We start from the raw sequence: 22203 nt of genomic DNA, 5'->3' as shown, positions 1-22203 counted from the left end.
TAAACTCTGATTGACCTTTACAGGTTTCACTATTGTGAATAAGTGTGAAGCCAACTACTCACGTGTTGCATGCTGTCATGGCTTGACAACTGTCCCCAGTGCAGAACTCTGAGATGGTGCTGTACTGCAAGTTGATAAGATTGAAGAATGTAGTTGCTGCAGGAACAACAACAAAAACAATAACAAAAGGGAGAGGTCACACAATGCCAGCAAGTTAAGTGATCTACTGTAAACGATTATGCTCACTCTCTTAATAATACTTATTGACGTCACAACACGGAAGATGCATATTAGTTAATGACACATCCTCTCGTGGACCATCGAGCATGTGACATTGACAGCCATGAGTCACAGTCACAATCAGCCCTATTAGCTGGTAATTAAACACCCACAAACACTAAAATTGAACTGAAGTCTTAGCATTGAAGTTGTCACAGTGTATGCAAGGTAAGAGATTTCAAAAATGACAAAAACATGTCAACAAATGTAAAATGTCAGGCTGATTTATTGTAAGTCGACACCCATGTTGCCAGATAAAGAATGTGTTTGCATTTAACACATTAACGATCATGACACATAAATACACGCTGTTAGCTTAATCAGCTGCAACATTTATGCTAACCACAGGTGAGCCATTAAAGCATTTTATGTGTGGATGTACCTGCAGGGTTTCCACAGTCAGTGTTACTTTTCAACAGGTCGCTCACCCCACATTAGTGTGGGAAAATTGGTTCGGGCTTTTCATGTGCAATGTGACTAACTCTTTTCTTGCCATAGAGTGTTGCATGCCGACATATGGTCTTGTTTGAAACTGTGCAAATATGGTTCAAAAACCCAACAAAATTACTCGGAAATAGTCCGATAATTTAGCAATGATTGTCATTACTGCATTTTTCAAAACATCAATAAATGCGTTGAGGCCTGAAGATAAAACTAAACGTCAGTGGCTACAAGTCCAAACACACTACTTTTCAAACATCCTGTAAGACAGAATGCTAACATGTGAAAACATGTTTTAACACGTCTCATTGGTTTCTCTCCCTTTCAAGCAGCCCTTTATTGAAGAAAACAGTCAGGGAGACGAACACAATAAATAGGAGGATCAATCAAGAAGCCTGTTTGCAATATTCTGCTTACACAATTGCAGAAATTGTGCTCATAAGCACGACTGTAAATATGAGGAAGAAGAAAAAGGGTAAACAGGACTGACAGCAACTGATGGTGTTTAAAGGAACAATGTGTGGTGTTGCTGGGAACGGGCTAAATACTGTGCCATGTCTGGATCGAGTTAAAGGTTTGGCTCTGTTGTTGCTGCACCTCCAGCGGCTTCTGTTGGCTGACATTTTCACTTTCCACCATTCTGCATTTTAAGAAAAATCTCCTGTCTTGTTCTCCCCTTACCTATATGGACAAATCTGTTGTGGTGTTTTGGTATTACACTCGTCTGAGTCCAACCTGAATTGCCACAAATAACCGATTGTCCACTAAAAGTGACTACAATTTTCCAATATTAAAAGCTTAAAATGATAAATATGCCACAATTATCCAAAAAACACGTCTGCTTACAAACATCATTACCCTTAAAAATACAATAAAGAGCTTACAGTTAAGCACGCAACTATATAAAGTATCAGGAACAATACTTAATTGCACACCAAAGCGTAGGAGTTCCATCAATAGTGCTGATGCTCCTGGAATTGCCGTTGCTTTGTAGGCTGTGTTTGCATAATGTTTACGGACTCAAAACTGCCGGATCATGTGACGACGACACAAACTGTTGGTTACACATTGGTTCAGCCGTGTTCCGCTGAGCTGTTATGGATTCCACTCAAGTTGATGTTGCGCTCGCCCTAGTTTGGCAAAAGTAGGGATGGGTACGGAAGACGGTACTTTTGTGGAAAGTATCGATTGGGATCGGTACTTCCGAGCATCGATTCACGTAAAATAAAACGGTGTCATGTTTCGATACTGAAGCACGTCGTTTTAAGTTGTGATTGTGCGGGAGTATGTGAGTTGACTATTTTCCATGGCGCACTTGAACGCAACATTATATGCAAATTACGCACCCGGCATGCTGACGTCCCCCACTCGCGGGAGCCTTGCCGGTCTGGAGCCGCGTGGTCGGTCGGCGGAAGCGACTGGCCCCAGTGGCAGCTCAGCTGAGAGACCGACCGGCCAACCCGCGGGTGCCACCGCTTCTTGTAGTTTTGTTATTTGTCAAAGTTTATATATTTAAAAGTAATTGTTAAATATATTAGAAAAAAATACTGTTACATAACGATGAACATTTATTACATCCAAGAGAGAAAAAAATAAAATAAAAATAAAAATAAAACGAAAACAAGAGCACAAATGTACCGAAAATTGGTACCGTTGAGTACCGATATCGATTCCCAGGTATCGAGTATCGGAACAGTATCGGTTCAAATGTGAAAGGTACCCATCCCTAGGCAAAAGTATTGTGAGCCAAAACAGCTGCAGGAAACATGTGTTTCACCAACCTATCTAATGGATCCTTTCCCGTTGACTGTCGAGCTCCAAAAGTTAGGATTTGATGAGCGACTCAGGGACCGGGAGCAGAGCAAGTGAACATATGTGTAGGTGGAACTTCTACCTTCCGCTTTGGAAGTTTGGTTGAGCGGACAAATAGTTAGGGCCCTGCAAGGTCTCTATTGTTTCTGTAGGAATTATTATTATTGTTCATCGCAAACGATCATATTTTTGAGACTCTCAGTCTCAACATGAACAAAAATTCAACAAACTTCACACAAATGGGCTGGACGAAAAATTAACATTTTAAAGTTGCCGTACAAGAGTACAAATTAAACCCTGTCCCGGCAAGTTTGACTTACATCTACGAAAATTGGGTGGCACAGTGTAGCACACTGCGACAAAAATACTTTGGTAGCAGTGCACTAAGATGAACAGGAAATTAGGTATGAGTATTACAATGTCCAAATTCGGCCCATTTTTGCACATTTATATGCTGTTACGTGGTCATATGTTCGCCCCCTTGACCTAGTTTAACCCATTCACTGCCAGCCCAGCAAAAATGCATTGCATCATTTGACGTCTTTTTCCGTCAAAGGCAGTGAATGAGTTAATTGTGTTTGTTTATGTACTGACATTACAATACAATAAAATACGTTACATACCACGTAGGCAGTGTTTTGCTATGAAAATAGATTCATTTTTTTGGTTGCATTTGTGTCAAAAATCGCAAGTAGACGAGTTTTTCCAGGAATAATCAATAGATGAATTTCCAAATGATGAGCTACGAATATGCCAAGGTCAATAGAACTTCTACACAAAGTTAAAAAAAAACAAAAAAAAAAACGGGGTAAATAAGTTTTAATATGGGAACGTTTTGCACAACATTTTAGTCACTAATGTTGGATGAGGTGGCCTGGCACACAAACAAAATGACTTGGATGGGTTTGAACTTGAAGTGAAGGCTGTCCAGGTCTTCCCCAAGAACCTCACCAAGGCATACGTAACTGACCTAAGCTTGGACTGTTATTACAAAGTATGAAATCATATAGTTGTCCCACATGCCTTTTTCTGAATCTAAAGAGTCTTGTTCAACATGCAATCCATAAAGTACTTAATTGACCAAGATGTGTGTCTTAATACTTGTCCATGTAGTGCACTGTGTAATTATATCATATTCAAACATCAACCACCATTCACTTACTGTTGCTGGCTAGCCATTCATGGAGGTCGATCTCTCGGGGCAGAACTACCAACTCCTTAAGGTCAAAATCCACCACTCGGATCTTTGTGAACTCCGGCTCTAGGTATTGCTTCTTCTCTTCTGCTGGGGGCTTCTTTCCATTTGGTTTTGTCTTTGACTTCCTGTCAAACAGAAGAAAAGAAAGGTCAAAGTACTGCACTTTCATGCAGGTATGCATACATGGAATACATGGAATTATGCAATCTAACACTGTGGAATATGGCAAGTAAGGTAAACTATTTGCAATTTCTTGGCTCTAATTATATTACCAAGAATTAAAAAAAACAATCTAGTTGAAATATTACAGTATCCAAGAGGTTTGTCAAGAATTCAAATCAAATGTTGTGTATACAGCACTTCATGCATCAGAAATGAAACATCACAGTGCTTTGCAGTCATAAATCTTCTAAGTATGTGATAAAATGTCACATCAGCATAGAAAATGTTGTCAATGGGGGGGGGGGAAGTATCCCGAGGTTAGACACACAGATGTAGAAAATTATAGGGACTCTGCAATCTCTTGAATTGCTAATAAAGGCAGTTGACAGAAAGATCATCCCAAGGCTCAAAGTGAGGAATGACATTTTACAACAGTGGATTCACACCCTGACTGAGACTAAACAAAGAGCAGTGTGTGTATGTACATGACCTTTCACTCTGACTTCTAACCTAATATCACCTCTGAAGCCGCAGACGGCCATCCCCAGTGCCTTGTACTCCCATTGCTAGTTTTAGCACGGGTATGTCACCACACTTCCTGCACTGCACTTTGGGGGCTACAACACACCGTGATCCCATTCCCACTCTGCAGCAGTGCAGACAGTGCAATCTGAGGTCAAAGGTTAAAAACTTGATACATGAGTGAGACAAGCAGAAGCAGAATCACCGGGCAGCTTCTATGTAATGTAGACACTTAATTATGGTCTGCAAACTCAAATGTAATTGAGTGCAAGAACTGTAGCAAAAGCTCTTGCATATACGGCACTCGATATAGCATTTTTCCTAAAAAATAACAGAAATTCATGGCAATTTTCTATTACTTTTTTTCCCATTTGAAAATGTATTTTGTATCGAACATATACATGATAAACTGAATGACAAATATAATGAAATTAAAATAAAACACAAATATCCTTTGGCCAAATAAATAACTTTCAAAACATATGTTTTGGTACAACCCCTTTCCAAGGAATACAGGAAAGTACAAAGAATTGAAATAAATACAGCAATGCTACAACTAACTTTTAGGAAAGCTCGATATTCCACCGATCTGATTGGTTGTAAATTGGTCAATATTTTTTTTTCAATTCTGTGATCAGCTGTCATAATTTGCCGATTCAATGGATGTCATTAATCAGATCCTCAAAATAAGACCTTAAAATATGTGTTAACTTTCTTAAAATACGTGTTAACGTTCTTTTGATGTGCAGAGATTGTGTCGCTGTGCTCCTTGTGTGCTCATCATATCGATGTTGATATGTTTGAGAATTGATCTTGGACTCAGAGGCACCAACAGCTCTAAAAGCATCTAAAAGCTTCTGCTCACACCACTCCAGCAGGCATAATGGATGTCACGTTACACAAAATTTTGATGCACTGACTTTTCGGCCACCGTAAATATTTGGCTGCTGCAAGCAAGCGTCTGTTTGAATTAAACACCAAACGCGGGGAGTGTTCGCCTCGCTGCTTGCTGGCATTTCCCCGTGTGAGTACCGGCAGCTTCACTGCGCACACCGGAGAAGGAGTGGGGCGTCTCTTGGTAAACTATTGTACAGCATTTTCAGCGGGTCAAAAAATAAAATAAAAATAAAAATAAAAGATCACTGCTGAATACTGCACTATGGGTTGAGCCACTCTTTCTCCTGAAGTGCTTTTTTTTTTTTTATTTTTTTTATTTGAGCCCCTTAAGCGCTTCCACTTTTTCCACTTAAAGAAATATTTTAGAATAATATTATAATTTCAAGGGCGGCACGGTGAATGAGTGGTTAGGACTTCTGCCTCCCAGTACTGAGGACGCAAGATCGAGTCCAGGCTCCGGCCTTCCTGGGTGGAGTTTACATGTTCTCCCTGTGCCTGCGTGGGTCTTCTCCGGGTACTCCGGTCTCCTCCCACATTTCAAAGACATGCAATGGAAGGTTGATTGGGCGCTCCAAATTGTTCCACGGTGTGCTTGTGTGTGGATGGTTGTTCGTCTCTATGTACCCTGCAATTGGCTAGCAACCAGTTGAGGGTGTACCCCGCCTACTGCCCGAAGCCAGCTGGGATAGGCTCCAGCACCCCCGTGAACCTTGTGAGGAGCAAGCGGTTAAGAAAATGGATGGATGCATTATAATTTTAAGTAATTATAATAAATGCAATGATAGTCAAACATTTTCATTTCGGTGCATCCCTACTTCATAACTTTTAAAGTCCCTCCTTAAACCAAAGAGTAAAACTGGCTTTTCATTAATTCTCTGAACAAATTCTGACATGGGACCTTTTATCAGTATTTAGTCTCTTCTTTGCTTCTGGACCCAAGTCACATGCTGAGTTCAACTGAGTATCCACAGTTGGCAGCTCCTGCTTTCGGACACACCAGAGTTCTTACAATAGCCCTAATAATGACACAGGATCACTGTTTTTTTTTTTTTTTTTGACAGCTCCTTTCAAGGGCTGTACTGGAGTACTGAAATGCAGTGCTTACAGAAACAAGGAAAGTGGTCATTAGAAAAAAAAAAATAGAGACATATTTAGAAAGAAGGATGGATATAAATCGAGTGATGATTCAGGGCAGATGGCGTGAAACTAATGAGGTGGGTGCCGATCGAGTGATATCCATGGTAACTAATAAACACAAAGAAAACATGACAGGTCTCTTGGCAAAAAGTACTTTAGCGCTCCTGAACTGAAAGTGACGCTCTGCTTTCCATCCCAGTAAACATTGGAAGGCATGTCAACAAGTGAACACATGCTCGCTGATGTTTTGGATTCCTCTTCTACATATTTTTCCTCTCTGAATCAAAGGACATAAATTAATGTTATAATTTTTTTTTTGTGAAAACATAACTTCTTGCAAGATGGGTAATCATCTTTGGAGATTGTCTACTTTGGACCGCGGCCAATTACGGATTTTCTACTTCTGCTCTGTCCTCCCGTTTTAGTTATTTTCTTGTAATTATTAAAGTCTTCCTCCCTCGTTGTCCAGGGAAAGATTTGGGCCCCATTCCTGCCCTCCCTTCTTTATTGCCTGCTTGCCCTTTGCCTTCAAATCTGACAATCACTCTTTCGCTTCTGATTACACTCACCTTGTTTTAAATAACAGCCAATACCTCTCTGGAGTACGTACTCCTATCTTTTTACTATTCCTGTTTATTTATTTATTTTTATTTTTTTCATAGCTTACCGGTAATATACAAAGTAAGAGAAATCAGATTAATCGGACTCTGTGGCTTTGGGCTTTATGTTTCATCATGTGAAAGTGTTTCAGTAGAGCAAAGCGCTTCATCTCTAGTAGGGGTGTGCCAAAAAATCGATTCATAAAAGAATCGAGATTCTCATGTATTAATCGAATCGATATTAATATCCAAAAATCGACTTTATTTCAGCAACCAGTCCAGGGTGTCACCCGCCTACTGCCCAGAGCCAGCTGAGATAGGCGCCAGCACCCCCCGCGACCCTTGTGAGGAATAAGCGGTCAAGAAAATGGATGGATGGATGGATTTTATTTCAATTATAAATGAAGAATAAGGGGAAAAGGCAGTTATAGCCCACATGCTGTTTTTGTGGAAAAGGGCACTTACAATACACAATTAATAAATGTTTAAAAAAAAAATAATATATATATATATATATATATATATATATATATATATATATATATATATATATATATATATATATATAAACAAAAAAACAGCTTATTGTCTATTTGTCATTTTGTCTTGCAAAGCAGACTGGAGTACATCATGACAATGCTGTGCATATCTGTAAATTGAAGCAGAAATCATTTGTCAAACAAATAATTTTGAATCGAAAATCGTTTGAATCGAGAATCGAAAATCGATTCTGAATCGAATCGTAGACCCAAAAATTGTAATCGAATCGTGAGACAGTCAAAGATTCCCAGCCCTAATCTCTAGATACCGTGGCATTAGTCTGACAACGTTACAAAGTTTTTGCTAATAAGCTAAAGAAAGGTTGAAGTTTGTTCATTTGGCGTTCCCCTCCACCCTTTTCCTTTCGAAAACATGCTTACCAAGCTATTTTGTGCCTCTTATTTCATCATTTTCCACACAAACACCTCCTCCCCGTCTAGCAAGTATTTGTGTGGTGAGGGGAGGTGAACTTCTGGAGCTGTTAGTTTATTTTAGGATAAATAAAACCTCTTCATGCCAAAATTCCTCCCCTCATGCGTGCATGTCTGCCCTCTCTACACCCCCCCCCCCCCCCACACACACACACACACACAGCCTGTTCTTGGTAAGGCAAGTCTTTGCCATAAAAGGCAGCAGATGCCCGTTTCCTCTCACCAGATCAGTGCAGACCACAAGACCAAGACCAGAATTCAGCACACGGGGTAACAGACTGCCACAGTCTGTCTGGCACCAAAAGGGACCGGTCAAATCTCACAAGTCAAGAAAATCTGGTTCGACCTGTATGGGAACACAATGCACTAAAGCAATGTACAAATCCTATGCATTTTTTTTAACCAAATGTGGAGAAAGGGGAGCAGGAAGCAGATGTGCTGGTGTTTATCTGCAATGAGGAAATGCGGTTTGTATAGTCAGGTGACATGCAGGTCATCCCAGACACAGCTATGCAATGACTGATCTGGCAGCTGTTCAACTCCATCTGTTAGTTACTATCTTAAAACCCCTTTCACTTTCGACAGCAGCAGCAGGATCCCCTACCCACCAGCCATCTTTATTCACTATACACGGCCACCAGCACCCAGCTTACAGTATGCTTACATGTTGAAAAGGGAAAAATTAATGATTGGGTGAGACTGACTGAAAACTGTAATATGTATTCCAGTTGAATAGTTGGCGATTGCATGTTGTGAAGAAACACGAAAGTAACTCCTTGTTATTTGTCAACAAATATGTGATGTGTGCATTGATTTTTTTGTAATGCAACTCAGCTGGTGATATGAACAGTGCAAAAAATGTACACATGTACACTAGAGAAGAGTGCTAAACACATACACGACTCTTTCATTACAGTTGCAACATGCTGAACTAGGTCCATAGTGTACACTTTGTTGTGTTTTAAAAGATGTGTGTGTATATATTTAGGATTCAAAACAGCGTTGTTAAAAATACATATTTTTTTTCAAATTTCTTTTATAGTTACAACCCCTAGCAAAAAGTCTGGAATCTCCAGTCTTGGACAAGCACTCACTCAGATATTTTATTCTGTAGATCAAACATCTTGGCTTTCAGAAACACTAAAATAAATGAAGAAAAAACATTATGCTGGTCAGTAAATGTTACTTTTAGAGAGCAAGTGCAGGGAAATAAATATGGAATCACTCCATTCTGAGGGAAAAAAAATTGAATCATGAAAAACAGACAAAGAAAAAACAATCAAAACACATGACTAGTATTTAGTTGCACCACCTCTGGCGTTTATGACAGTTTGCAGTCTCTGAGGCATGGACTTGATGAGTGACAAACAGTCTTCATCAATCTGGTGCCAACTCTCTTTGATTGCAGTTGCCAGATCATCTTTGCAGGTTGGAGCTTTGCTGTGGACCTTTTTTTTTTTTTTCAATTTCCACCACAGGTTTTCAATTGGGTTGAGATCTGGGCTATTTGCAGGTCATGACATTGACTGGATGAGTCTTTCTCCAAGGAATACTTTCACAGTTTTTGCTCTGTGGCATGATGCATTGTCATCTTGGAAAATGATTTCATCATCCCCAAACATTTTTTCAATTGAAGGGATAAGAAAGCTGTCCAAATGTCAATGTAAACTTGTGCATTTATTAAAGATTTAACCCCAGTGCCTTTGCCTGACATGCAGCCCCATATCATCAAGGACTGTGGGAATTTAGATGTTTTCTTTAGGCAGTCCTCTTTGTAAATCTCACTGGAACGGCACAAAACAAAGGTTCCAGCGTCATCACCTTGTCCAATGCAGATTCGTGACTCATCACTGAAGATAACCTTCATCCAGTCATCCACAGTCCATGATTGCCTCTCCTTAGCCCATTGCAGTCTTGCTCTTTTTTGTTTAAGCGTCAATTATGGTTTCCTTTTAGCTTTCCTGTATGTAAATCCCATTTTCTTTAAGGGATTTTGCACAGTCCTGTCACATACATTGATTCCAGCTTCCTCCCATTTCTTCTTCATGTCTTTTTGTGCAATTTCTGTTTTCAAGACATATGGCCTTTAGTTGTTTGTCTTGACGCTTAGATGTCTTCCTTGGTCTACCAGTACACTTGACTTTAACAACCTTCCCATGCTCTTTGTACTTGGTCCAGATCTTTGATACAGCTGACTGTTAACAGCCCACATCTTTGGCAACCATACGTGGAGAGTTACCTTCTTCAAGAAGTTTGATAATCCTGTCTTTGGTCTCAAGAGACATCTTCCTTGTTGGAGCCATGATTTTTGCCAATCCACTTGGTCCAGCAACCCTCCAAGGTATGATAACTGCACTGTTTTTAACTGCTCACTAACGAGCAGATACAATTTGAGGCAGGTGCCCAATTAAGGAAAGGAAATTGACTGGGTGTGTCCTTATTTTCTGCTCAAAATGGAGTGATTCCATATTTTTTTCCTCAAAATGGACTGATTCCATATTTATTTCCCTGCACTTGCTCTTTAAAAGTAACATTTACTGACCAGCACAATGTTTTTTCTTAATTTGTTTTAGTGTTTCTGAAAGCCAAATGTTGCACTTTGGAATGACCTTACGACTGTTTCATGTGTTTTATCTGAGTTTGATCTAAAGAATAAAACGTCTGAGTGAGCGCTCGTCCAAGAATGGTGATTCCATACTTTTTGCTAGGGGTTGTAGAAACAGACCTCGAGGATGATGCGAGAGAGAACAGACCAACTTACGGTAAAACACTAATGGCCCGAAAAAGCAGAAGCGCAAATAAAAGCTTAGCTCACTGCTGACTAGTGGCAAGCAAATACACACACATGCTTTCAAATATGCACTCTGAAACAAGCCCACCATTATTATTGCTTCAGTATCTCCTGCCCTCCACCCCCCAACCGCCTACTTTTCACAATCAACCCAGCCGGCCAGAACAGCTGTGTCCCCGCACGTGAGTAGCTGCGTCACAAGAGGCCTCAAGAAATATCTGTAGCAAGAGTCCTAGAGAGTCCTAAAGAGTCATAACGAGTTTGTTTGCACAAAATCCCAGCAAATGTGCATATAGAAACACTGTGTGCATTGCAAATGCACATATGTGGAGAACTTTAAATGAACTATTCATCTGAAATTGTTAAAAAAAAAAAGAAAAAAAAATGTAGTAGTTAGCGCCTTTTGCTACAACAGCCCAGGTTTATGGTTCTGTGAACAGTGGACACCACATGCCTGTTCAATTAAGAGAACCCAGTTCCAATCATTTGGGACACATTATTGGGCAATAATGGAAAAATCAACAAGTGCCTCCTCTAAAACTTCCTTACACAGATCAATGATTCAAACATCCATCCATCCATCCATTTCCTTGACCGCTTATTCCTCACAAGGGTCGCGGGGGGGGGGGGGGGGGGGGGGGGGTGCTGGAGCCCACCTCATCTGATGATTCAAACAAGAGAACATAAATAATTGCCCCACTTTTTCCATGGTTATTTAATTACTCAACATCAATATACAAAAATGCTTCCTATATTCTGCGACTTTGTTTGGAAACATGGCTAATAAACATGAAAAAAAAGCCATAGCCATATTGAATCAAATTGTAACCCCAATGAATCAAACCGAATCAAATCATTCCGGTTGAAAATGTATTGTACTTGAATCACAATGTCACCCATGTATCGACATGGGCAACAAATTGTCTTTTATTGGAGAGATACACACACCTACAGTTATGTGGACTAGCAGTCTCTAACTGACCCTGACCGAGTGCTATACTATATATAGGACTGTCTCAGAAAATTAGAATATTGTGATAAAGTCCTTTATTTTCTGTAATGCAATTCAAAAAACAAAAATGTCATACATTCTGGATTCACTTGGAAACACTTGTAGGTGTTTTCGAGTTACTTCAGACGATTCAAGTGATTGGTAGTTGCATAGCCTAGTAGTATACTTTTTCATGATACTCTAATATTTTGAGAGGATATTCAAGTTTTGTTTAAGCTGTAAGCCATAATCAGCAATATTAAAATAATAAAAGGCTTGCAATATTTCAGTTGATTTGTAATGAATCCAGAATGTATGACTTTTTTTTTTAATTGCATTACAGAAAATAAAGAACTTTACCACAATAATCCTAATTTTCTGAGACAGTCCTGTATACTGTTTTAGTGTCACATTAATAATGTAATAATGTGACCTAATCTTAAAACTGCCTTTCAACCGTCTGTCTAAAATACTTGCAAGTAGCTGCTTCTTCATCTCTGTGGGCTTCACAGTGTTTATTCACATTTATCCCCCTTAACACGACATCAAACACGTATTTGCTATTCGGAGCAAATGAACCTTGCATGTAAGGAGACTAGTGTCTGTAAGGAGGATCCATTTAGTCCAAGGCAGGCTTCTAGATCTATATCAGGACCCAAACTGAACAGACAAAACTGCTCTCTTCCCTGAAACAACCACAGACCATTGAGACCAGTTTGGCTCCTGCAAAAGCAAAACCACATCAGCCATTATGGGGCTAAAAAGATTCCCAGTGAGCAAGTTCAACAGCCGTGTAAAACTCTGTTGGCCTGTCAAAGCTTCTACCGAAGTTCCTGTGAAGATTCACAAGCATCTTTTTCAAGATGACCTCATCAGTTTTACTTCTGTGGGGACGAGATAAGCAGCAAGAGCAAACAGAAGGCACAGCTGCCACCACTTAATCAGGAGCATTGCTGGGGGCGTCAGCAGCACTGTAAATCAGTACATGAGAATTGCAGCCAGAATACAGGCCTAAATGTGCACACTGTTCCAATTCAACAATTTCTACTGTCCCAGCACCCCTCTGCCTAACGCCTCATCTTCTTGTCATCCTGTGCTAAATCCCATTCAGTGGCTCATGAGCCTGCAGAGTATACTACTGTATTAATGTAATAGAGACTCATCAGCATCACAACACTTCTGTGTGACAGGAAGGGGGGCCGGGCTTTGGGGGCGTTCTGTGAGATAAGATTGGAATTGTTCTTATGCACCTGGCACAAGGAAGTTGTTTGGAGGAAGTGTAGTTCGGACACCGACTAATCTGTGGTCAGGCCGAAAGCGAGCTGGGCGTTTCTGGCGACGTCTTACCATATATAGTCAATGCAGTTTGCAAGGTCACAATTGATCGAGTGCCGGGTGTTGCATTAAAACAAATCTTTTGGTTCCTGGCCCATTTCGCCATGCTTTGCTGATGTGAGAGTTTGGTGGTGTCGCATTGCTGACAGTCATTTAGCAGTGAGAATGCACATATTAGGGAGAAGTATCAGCAGGCCCACAGCCAATAAAGTAAACACACACGCACAAAAATAAATGTAATTTAAAAAAAAATGTGGGACAATATCATTGCGGTTGTGGAACCGGGATGTGTATAACACAGCTAGTAGCTGGTTGTCAAAAAGAAGCAGAATTTGGTCATAGGGAGCAAGGAAGTTGGCATATCTGATAAGTGGATCAACTTGCTTGCAACTGTCGAACTGTCAACTAAGTTAGCACGTAGAAACCAAACACAATCATCGGTCACACTAGATTCACTTGCGATGCTCAAACTTTTTCTTTTCCGTCAGTAGAGAAGGAGAAGCCCTTCCTCATTCTCTGTTCGAAACAATCCTGATGTAGTCACCCTCACAAACAAAAGTATGCCTGACGTGGGGTGACGCGACATTTCGAGTTCGTTATGAACCGAGCAATACACAAATTATGACAAACAGCAGACACAATAAGTCAAAGGCTTCAGGAGTTCCCTTTGTTTTTTGTGTTCATTAAACATTTGTATCTTCTTGAGTATGCAAAAAAAGGTCCACAAGTGAGGAAATGTTTTAACAGAAGAGCTGTAAATAGCACCACAGCAGCTCCAGATTCTCATAAAATCCCCAAACTATGCAACCTTGTAAACTGTGATTAAGGGTGTATTCAGACCTGCACTGTTTGGTCCGCTTTAAACGGACAAGAGTTTGTTTCCCACGTTGGTGCGGACCTTTTGTGCAGGTCTGAACACACACAAACGAATCCTGGTGCGGACTAAACAAGCGGATCGAGACCGACCTTTCGAGGTGGTCTCGGTTCGCTTCCAAACACACTCGGCGCGGTTCGCTTTGCAGTCTGAATACAAACCACAGCTGATCCGCTCCAACTGCTGGACATATGCGCCTTTTTGGGCTTAACAAGCCATCGTACATCGTAGTCAAGTATCGCGGGGGGGAATTTTGCACGGTACTGAATATTGTGCTAAATTCATTCATAAACATCCGTATTCTGTTTAGCCACGCTGCTGTCAGCATGTTGTGGTGGGGGTGGGGTAAGCGGAGCGCAACTGCTCCTCCGTTTACTGCACGCAATCGACGACACGTTCCAAAATTAGAAACAGCGTGGCGGACCCTCCGTTGAATGAGCTGCCCTTGACGCTCGCATATATCTTGCATCTAAAAACCCCACAAATATGCAGAGTAGTAATGCAGCACGTCGGAATTTCACGTTTTACGCTATTTCCGGGTTTCCTACGCGTACAGCCCTTGTCATTTTTGTCCAATGGGAGCACGGATCGTCATGTGGGTCGACGTGATTACGCAATACAGTCCACTTGCAAAAAGCACAGTGTGAATATGAACCGCACCAAACTTAAAAAAAATAAATTCCGCTTTTGGTCCGGACCAACCAAGCGGACTAAAGGACTTTTCTGGTCTGAATACACCCTCAGCGTCTCTGGATTATCATTTAACAAATCCTAAAGAATCTCTAAGCGGCAACTGAATCCTGGTGCGAGCGCCTGTATGTTTATCAACTTGATTAAAACTACTACTAGATTAGGCAGAACACAAAGTGACTATGCACATTAAAGCACTACAGCGCTCCATTATTTAACATTTGTTCTAAACTTTCATTGTATTGCTGCTTACATCTTCACAGTCAACAGGTTTTTGAGGTATATGGCCTTTGGTCTCTGGTTTGTCCCAGGGCTTAAAAAAGATAAAGAGTAACTTTTACCAAATCATTAACAAGAGCCCATTAATTCTGACTGTAAAGCTCCTTCACAGGACACACAACCAGGATAAATACACACATGTATGGTAAACTGGGTTAACAGTTTGAATTTGCTGCAGAGTATTTGCATTTACAGAGATTAATAGGAGTGGTTAGTTGTTTGTGTCACTTGGATGACATACAGACAAATTAGCATGCTGACCTGGGTCAGACATACTTTGCAAGTCTTATAGGTCTGATGAAATTATGATATTATCCATCAATTGTCACACATAAAATGTAGGTCAAGTGAAATGTAACGCCTGGTGTAAAACGTTGACTGCAACCGGGACATGCACCTTAATAAATTAGCCCCAGAGTGCCACGTCAGTAAAGTCATTTGCATCATCAGCTTTTGAAGCGGAGCTATTTCAAGTTAAAAGGTGACTCTTTTACTCGCATGTTTGTACAATACTCAATCAACGCTGCTTCCATATGGAGGGCCAAAACTGACTAAATTCGAAATAAATAAATGACTAAATAAATAAATAAATGACTAAAAGTGAAAATAAAAATGAATACAAGTAAAATATTATTTGAAAATTATATCTAAAAAAAATAAATATAAATGGAAACAAATCCCTTTTTATTTATTTTTATTATTTATTAAAATGGATGACGATCGTGTCCACTGTCACCTCAACTTGCGACTTAAGTTGCTAGACAACAAGTCAGAGCAGACAGTGGACAAGATAGTCGTCCATTGCTGGAGTTGTCCATTGCAAGCCGGTAAGACTTCCTTGTTCGCCGAGCTGCTCACTCGACCAATGACAGGCAGTTTGCAACGGCGGAGTCCAACCCAAGACATGCTTAGGACCGCCCCCTCATTTGAATAACATTTCCACTTGGCAGTGCGGCCAAAACTGTAAAAATTCAAAATAGATAAATGACTAAATAAATAAATAAATGACAAAAAGTGAAAATAAAAACGGATTTCCATACATATATATATATATGTATATATATATATATATATATATATATATATATATATATATATATATATATATATATCCATCCATTTTCTTGGCCGTTTTATAATTTTTGAATTAGATTTTTTTTAATTCATTTTTATTTTCACTTTTAATCATTTATTTATTTTGAATTTGGGCAGTTTTGGCTCTCCATACTTCCATAGCAATTAGTTTCTGTGCTAATGTGGTTAGATTAAAAAGGTAACCTCTAATATTAAAAAGTTAGCGACATTTGAGTAAATTACAACATGAGCAGACAAGTGTGACGTTTCTTGCTCTGCCTTATGTGAAGTTTACTTGTGCAGCGCGTTACAAGTCCCGAATAAGCAGCTGCTCGACGAGCCGCGGTGTAACACACTAATACCTGCGAAATTACACACGCAGACATCTAGACAAATATTAGGATAACGCCTGGAAAAACGATATTGTTACTTGCAAATTCGACTACGCAAGAAAATACCCCACTTGTTAGGTCAGTGCGGTGAACGCGGCAGATTGTACATGAGAAGCAAAGCAACAACCAAAGTTTTTACCTTAGAACTTTTCCAACCGCTTGAAGCACCATTTTGCAACTTAATCCGTTCTTAGAGTTTCTTTGGGAGTGCATGTCCGTCTTATCCCCAGAGAAAGAGCAATACTCGCCGACCATGGCTCATATCGGGCAGATACTGTCGTAACGGCTCACACCACGAGTCTGGAGTTCACTGAAACTCACTGAATGCAACTCTGTGTAAACTCCAAACATCCACGGAAAAGCCCGCCTCCTCGTATGACCTTCGCCCAATTACAGAAGAGCAAAGTGCTCGGTAGGCGTGCAGTGGTGACGTTAAAGCCTGCCCACGTGGACGTTGCTCATGCTTCACCGTCGACTAGTGTTGTTACAATATACCAACAGGTGGTAAACGCAGTAAATGAGGATTACAATTAAATAAATCCATAAGTGTTGCTGCATTTAATTCACCAACATGTTTACACGAATGTTAGGCGTTAAGTGTAATATATATTAGACCCCACGTTTTGTTTTCCACAATTGTACAACTCCTGTCAACTAAGACCTTGCAATAAAATATGAGTGTACTGATGAATGTGGTATTGGGCTACACGTGTTATGATTGCACATGGTAAACTCCTAATTCACTGTGCCAGTGACATTCAAAGGGCTAATGTCTCATTAAGCTCCTAAAATAACACAGTAAGTCAACCCTGGAGTGAGCAAGGATATAAATAACATGTTTGAAAAAGCAATCTTCATAAGAAGCCGTTTCAAATGTGTCACGATTGGTGGTGTGAGAACTAGAGTGAACTTAAGATGCATGTGGGGACTGCAGCGACATTCCTCCTGTTTGTGACATTCACCTGGAGCCCCACATAACAGGATGATAGCAGTCAGGCGTGTTCGAGAAAGTCAACACTCAGAACCAGCAAGATAATCAAACAAAGCTTGAATGAGAGCAAATGGTGGATTAACATGAATATTTCCAATTTGCTGTGAATGTTTGGGGATGTTTTGCAAATTATTTAAGACATTATTTACAGGTTTGCTTTTAATTCGAAATGTTTGAATGAAATGAAACCTTTTGTTTGTTTCCAAGTTACATAGCAACCGTTTTCAATTTACAAATTGTAAAAATTGAAGGAAGAGCATAGGGCTGCTCGATTATGACGGAAATATTAATCATGATTATTGTTGTAATAATTGAAATAATTATTAGCGCGATCATTTATTTTTTAGTACAAAAAAAAAGTTTAAAGGTAAAAAATATTAAGACAAATACAATTCTTTGAAACACTATGATTATATGCAAGTTCCTTTTGGATGAAAAAATATATATAATCTTATATTAGTTATTTTAAATTTTAAAAAGGTGAAAATGTATACATTTAAACACAAATAACTCAAAATTATTATTAATAATCTTTAGTTTGACGATTATGCTAATTTTGTAATTGTGGAGTGTAATAATTGAAATTGTAATTGAATTTTGATTAATTGCACAGCCCGAGAAGAGCATATACTAGTTTTATACTACGTTATCCTAGTGCTTCTTAATGTCTAGCAATACTATAGTGGAATTTTGATTTAACAGACCCAGAACTAACTCACTGCGATTTAACTGACAGAAAATGCTGTATAGTCCACTCAAAATGTGTCCTGTCAAAGCCTGTTAGTTTCAGAATTGTCTAATGTTGTTTCCTGGCACTGTGACGCAATTAACAGAAACGTGCACTCATATTTCCAGGTTGTGTCGCTGTTGTCACAGATAAACAGTAGACGAGCAGGCTAACAGATGTGTCGACCTAGCGGCCATGATGGTAGGGGGTCACCTTCCCATCACGGGCAATGCATGGACATACATGGCAGCCATATTGGCTGGGACAACAGTCCTAGAAACGGCAATGGAAAAAAAATAAATTTTCGGCACGAAGCTCAAAAGGAGTGTATTGCATCTACCTATTCATATCTATGGCCTTTCAATGGAGCAAGCTCTCATCATGTAGTACATGTACACCTCTCTCGAAAATGCTTAATTTTGGTACAGTATACATTTTTGTAATGGCCTTATCTATATTCGAATTGTAACAGAAAAAAGTAAGCATACTAACAGTGTCTCATGACCGTGACCATCTGCATGCCATTATCCTGCTCCCCCAGCACCAGCGAGGTAAGTTTGGATAACTTTTTAAAACTTGTCAAACAGTTTCCTTTTCCCACATTTATCGCTGAATGTCAGTCAGTCGGCTGACGTCTTGGTTGTCCCAACATGGCTGCCACATACGCGCATCGGTTAGCCAGGCTGCTTATACAGCATCCCCAGTGTTCAGAAACATGCTCAGAGTGCTCTGCTTTACTAACCTTGGTCTGGCAAGATGAATTCCCGCGGTATTTGTGAGTTCACAAACTCCGGAGAATACACCTTGTACTGCTCCCGCAGATAACCGTCGTTCCCGAACCACTGGTGATTCGGACCAATCTCAGAGAGACATTGTGTTTGGAGGCGGGATATGCAACTGTGACGAAACCAGGAAGCCAGCGCCGACGCAGGGGCTAACTAACAAACCCAACATGGACGATTGGACGCTACAATTCTGTTTTCGCAGAATTACTCACTGGTTCCTTGTTGAATGTTAAACAGCGAGAGGCGCTTCGTGCATTTGTAGCTGGTAAGATGTTCGTGCTTTCTACCCTTCGACATGAACTAACATGAAATTTTCACCCGTGGCCGTGATTGGTTAAAACATAAGTGTAGAATGTCGCATCGTCCAATCAGCTAGAATTATTGTACAGAATGTCCTGCCTTTTCCCGACGAAATTACTGTGGAGAGGTACCATATCCAGATGGCTATTGCCAGGTTACTGCTTTCCTGTGACCATTCGAAAACTCAGACAATTGTTCTTTACAAGTTTCCATCCCTCTCATGGTTGTTTTACCTGCCTAATAATCAGTCTCACAGAATCACATTTCTCCACTATTGTTTTTTTGTCGTCTTTTCAGGCAAAATTTGTGATGCAATGACACAGCTGCAGGAGTAAGTCAGGGAAAAGTGGACCCAGACAAAGACACACTAATCTTTGGGATCCTAGAAACTATGTGCACTCTCAAGTATGTGGGTGGTACAAGAAGTTCAGAGGGAGATAAGAGATCGTGAGGATGGAAGCCGGATATGTGTGTAGTGTTTCCAGACATGTCAGTTGAGCATAATTGTTGTTGGAACCTCAGAGGCGCCACTTGTTTGTATTTGAAAGGCCCATGTGATCCAATGAAACCATCTGAAAGAAAATCAAAGGGACAGTGGGAGTCAGTCATCCTGCATGACTGGCTCCCTCCCTGCTTTCCAGATTGGGGAGGGGTGGGTGGCATTGCTGGGTGGAGCTGTGCAATCCATAGCTCTTGCTTTGATAGCAGTGGTGAGAAGCAAGGGTGGTGTATCTGAGAGCCAAGAACAGGGTACTGACTTTTCACTTAGTGTTAAATATAGGATCAGCCCACCTGGTCTAGCCCAATTCAGTGTGCATGTTTAAAAAATAAATACATAAACTTAATCAACTAATGCATCCACAAAGCTACTGGAAAAACAAACATTTAGGATCGAGATTTTACGTGACATTTAATATTTATTGCTATATTATAATTTAGTTTTTTTTTGTTTGTTTTTTAAGTTATAGTCATTACAATCCCTCAATGGATAATTCAAATCTCACTCGTTGGGTTACACACCATAGAGTGTCCAACATGACATTATTTCCGAAACAGGCAATCCAGCCTAGTACAACCACCTGAAAGAGGACATTCTGCAGGACATAAAGGCATCTCATTTTTTTCAAATCTGAAACTGCAAACGTGAGTGTATTGTGTAGTATTAATATTTGTGCAATTTTTTAAACAGAGCCCAAGTTATTTGTCTGTATTTTTTTTTTTTTTTAAATCTAAAATATTTTTTTATTTGTTGTTTTACATTTCAATGCCGATGTTCAGTATTCTGGAAAATCAAAAGTTAATTATTTTTTTTAAATGGATGTAACTTGAATTATCCATCCATCCACTTTCATTTCATCCACGCGAAAAAGCATAACGTAGAACGCTGCCTCCGTGCTTTAGACACTCGCCAAAAATCCCTTCATTACAACATAACAGTAGCAAACACAGACGCTCACTAATTGATGTTAACACAACAAATAACTTTAGCCTGAAGTTAGTTAGCAGCCATTTGCACAAAGTGTGACACTTGAAACATTTAACCTTAATATTAAATTCATCAGAATATAATTGTCGAGTAACATTAAGATACTCGTACTGTCATGGACTGAGTTATATGACAATAGTGTTATTTGTATCACCGTGTTGGGGGGGTTGTGGCGAACATGTCGTGTCAATATGTTATTTCCGAGTTCTTGAATGCATCATTCTGCTAGCGAGTGTGGGCGAGAGAGACGAGAGCAAGCTAACGTGTGTTATTCTTGTATTTCTTTTTGTTGTAACCTATCATTAAAATGAGCATCAGTTGGCTATGATATAACTCACCTGTTACTCACTTTACACAGCGAGACGGGCTCATAGGCACATGAATTGAGGAAATCTGACTGGGCTGAGGGCTCGCAATCATTCCAGCTCCCTATCTGGAGCAGTGATCATGCATCTTGAACACCTGACAGAACATCCCAAATATTATGGTCCAGTTTTGTCTCGTCCATGAAAATCACACTACTCTTCATGATTTCCTCAACAAAGAACCACATTTATTATCACCGTTTCCTTATTGTCATGTTTGAGCTCTCAGACTGTGTCCTTTGTGTTGCAATTGCCTGATCTAATCAGCAGCCTATTAGAGGCAACCACAGCCTATAAAAGGGGGCAGCAGAAGACACATCCAGTTTGTCGGACGATTCATCTGCATACCTTCATAGCCCAATGATAGTTCGTTTCCTTGCTCCACGTCTTTCGAGCCACGATCTCTTCTTGAGCATTTGTGGTATAGTTTCCGCTGCCTCGTCTAGTTGTGAACGTTTTGCGCAAGCCGTTTAGTTCATGACTTACTGGGCACTCCATGTTTAGCATTTGGCCCTGGCTGAGGCAAGCCCCTTTGTTCTCTTTGTCATGTCAGTTGAAACTTTGTTACGCAATTAAATAATTGTTAACACTATTATTGGTGTCTGCGTCTTTAGGGATCCAACATCCTGAACATAACAGTTATCATGGGAAAAAAAAAGGCATCAATGAAATTATTCTATTATCACTGACAGACAATACTGATGCACGCATACAAGGAAAACGGTCAGGGCCATTTTAATAATTGTCTGCAGCAGGACTCTTTGGCTCCAAAGCCCAAGTCCTTACAGATGAGCCCCATGACTGATTGATATCATTCCCAATACATATTAATGATGCACAACATGGGTCAAAAGTGACCCGACCAAGTTGTGCATTAGAAGGGGTGTGAATATGTTGTGCATCAAAGGGTTATGGATGTGTTTGTATTATAATTAACGTCAAGCAGGATGTTTTCACTGGCATGGCTTCGTTTATACGCAACTCAACTTTATTAATAGAGCACTTTAAAAAGCAACATCTACCTGGTTAGACAAGTCCGCATTCATCCAAAGATGTTATAGTCAAATTTTGGGGGTACGTTCACAAATTAATAAGTACGTTATAA

At 40.0% G+C, this 22203-nt stretch overlaps 1 protein-coding gene across 5 annotated transcripts in view; it reads right to left on the bottom strand.

The window, feature by feature from the left end:
* Nucleotides 1-22203, bottom strand: part of mob2a (MOB kinase activator 2a) — an 82782-nt gene that overhangs the window by 5581 nt on the left and 54998 nt on the right. For 4 of the 5 annotated variants that reach the window (XM_077516045.1, XM_077516042.1, XM_077516043.1 and 1 more), the window contains exons 2-3: nt 3695-3855; nt 63-156 (exon numbers count right to left, since the gene is read on the bottom strand). In XM_077516045.1, coding sequence (XP_077372171.1) covers nt 63-156; nt 3695-3855 — 255 coding nt within the window. Of the gene's footprint in view, nt 1-62; nt 157-3694; nt 3856-16583; nt 16765-22203 lie in introns of those variants that run through there. The other variant, XM_077516041.1, reaches the window with a different exon arrangement.

The sequence above is a fragment of the Festucalex cinctus genome, chromosome 3 (assembly GCF_051991245.1).
Source record: "Festucalex cinctus isolate MCC-2025b chromosome 3, RoL_Fcin_1.0, whole genome shotgun sequence".
In the NCBI taxonomy this organism is placed as follows: domain Eukaryota; kingdom Metazoa; phylum Chordata; class Actinopteri; order Syngnathiformes; family Syngnathidae; genus Festucalex; species Festucalex cinctus.
This window is presented reverse-complemented; position numbering and strand designations above follow the sequence as displayed.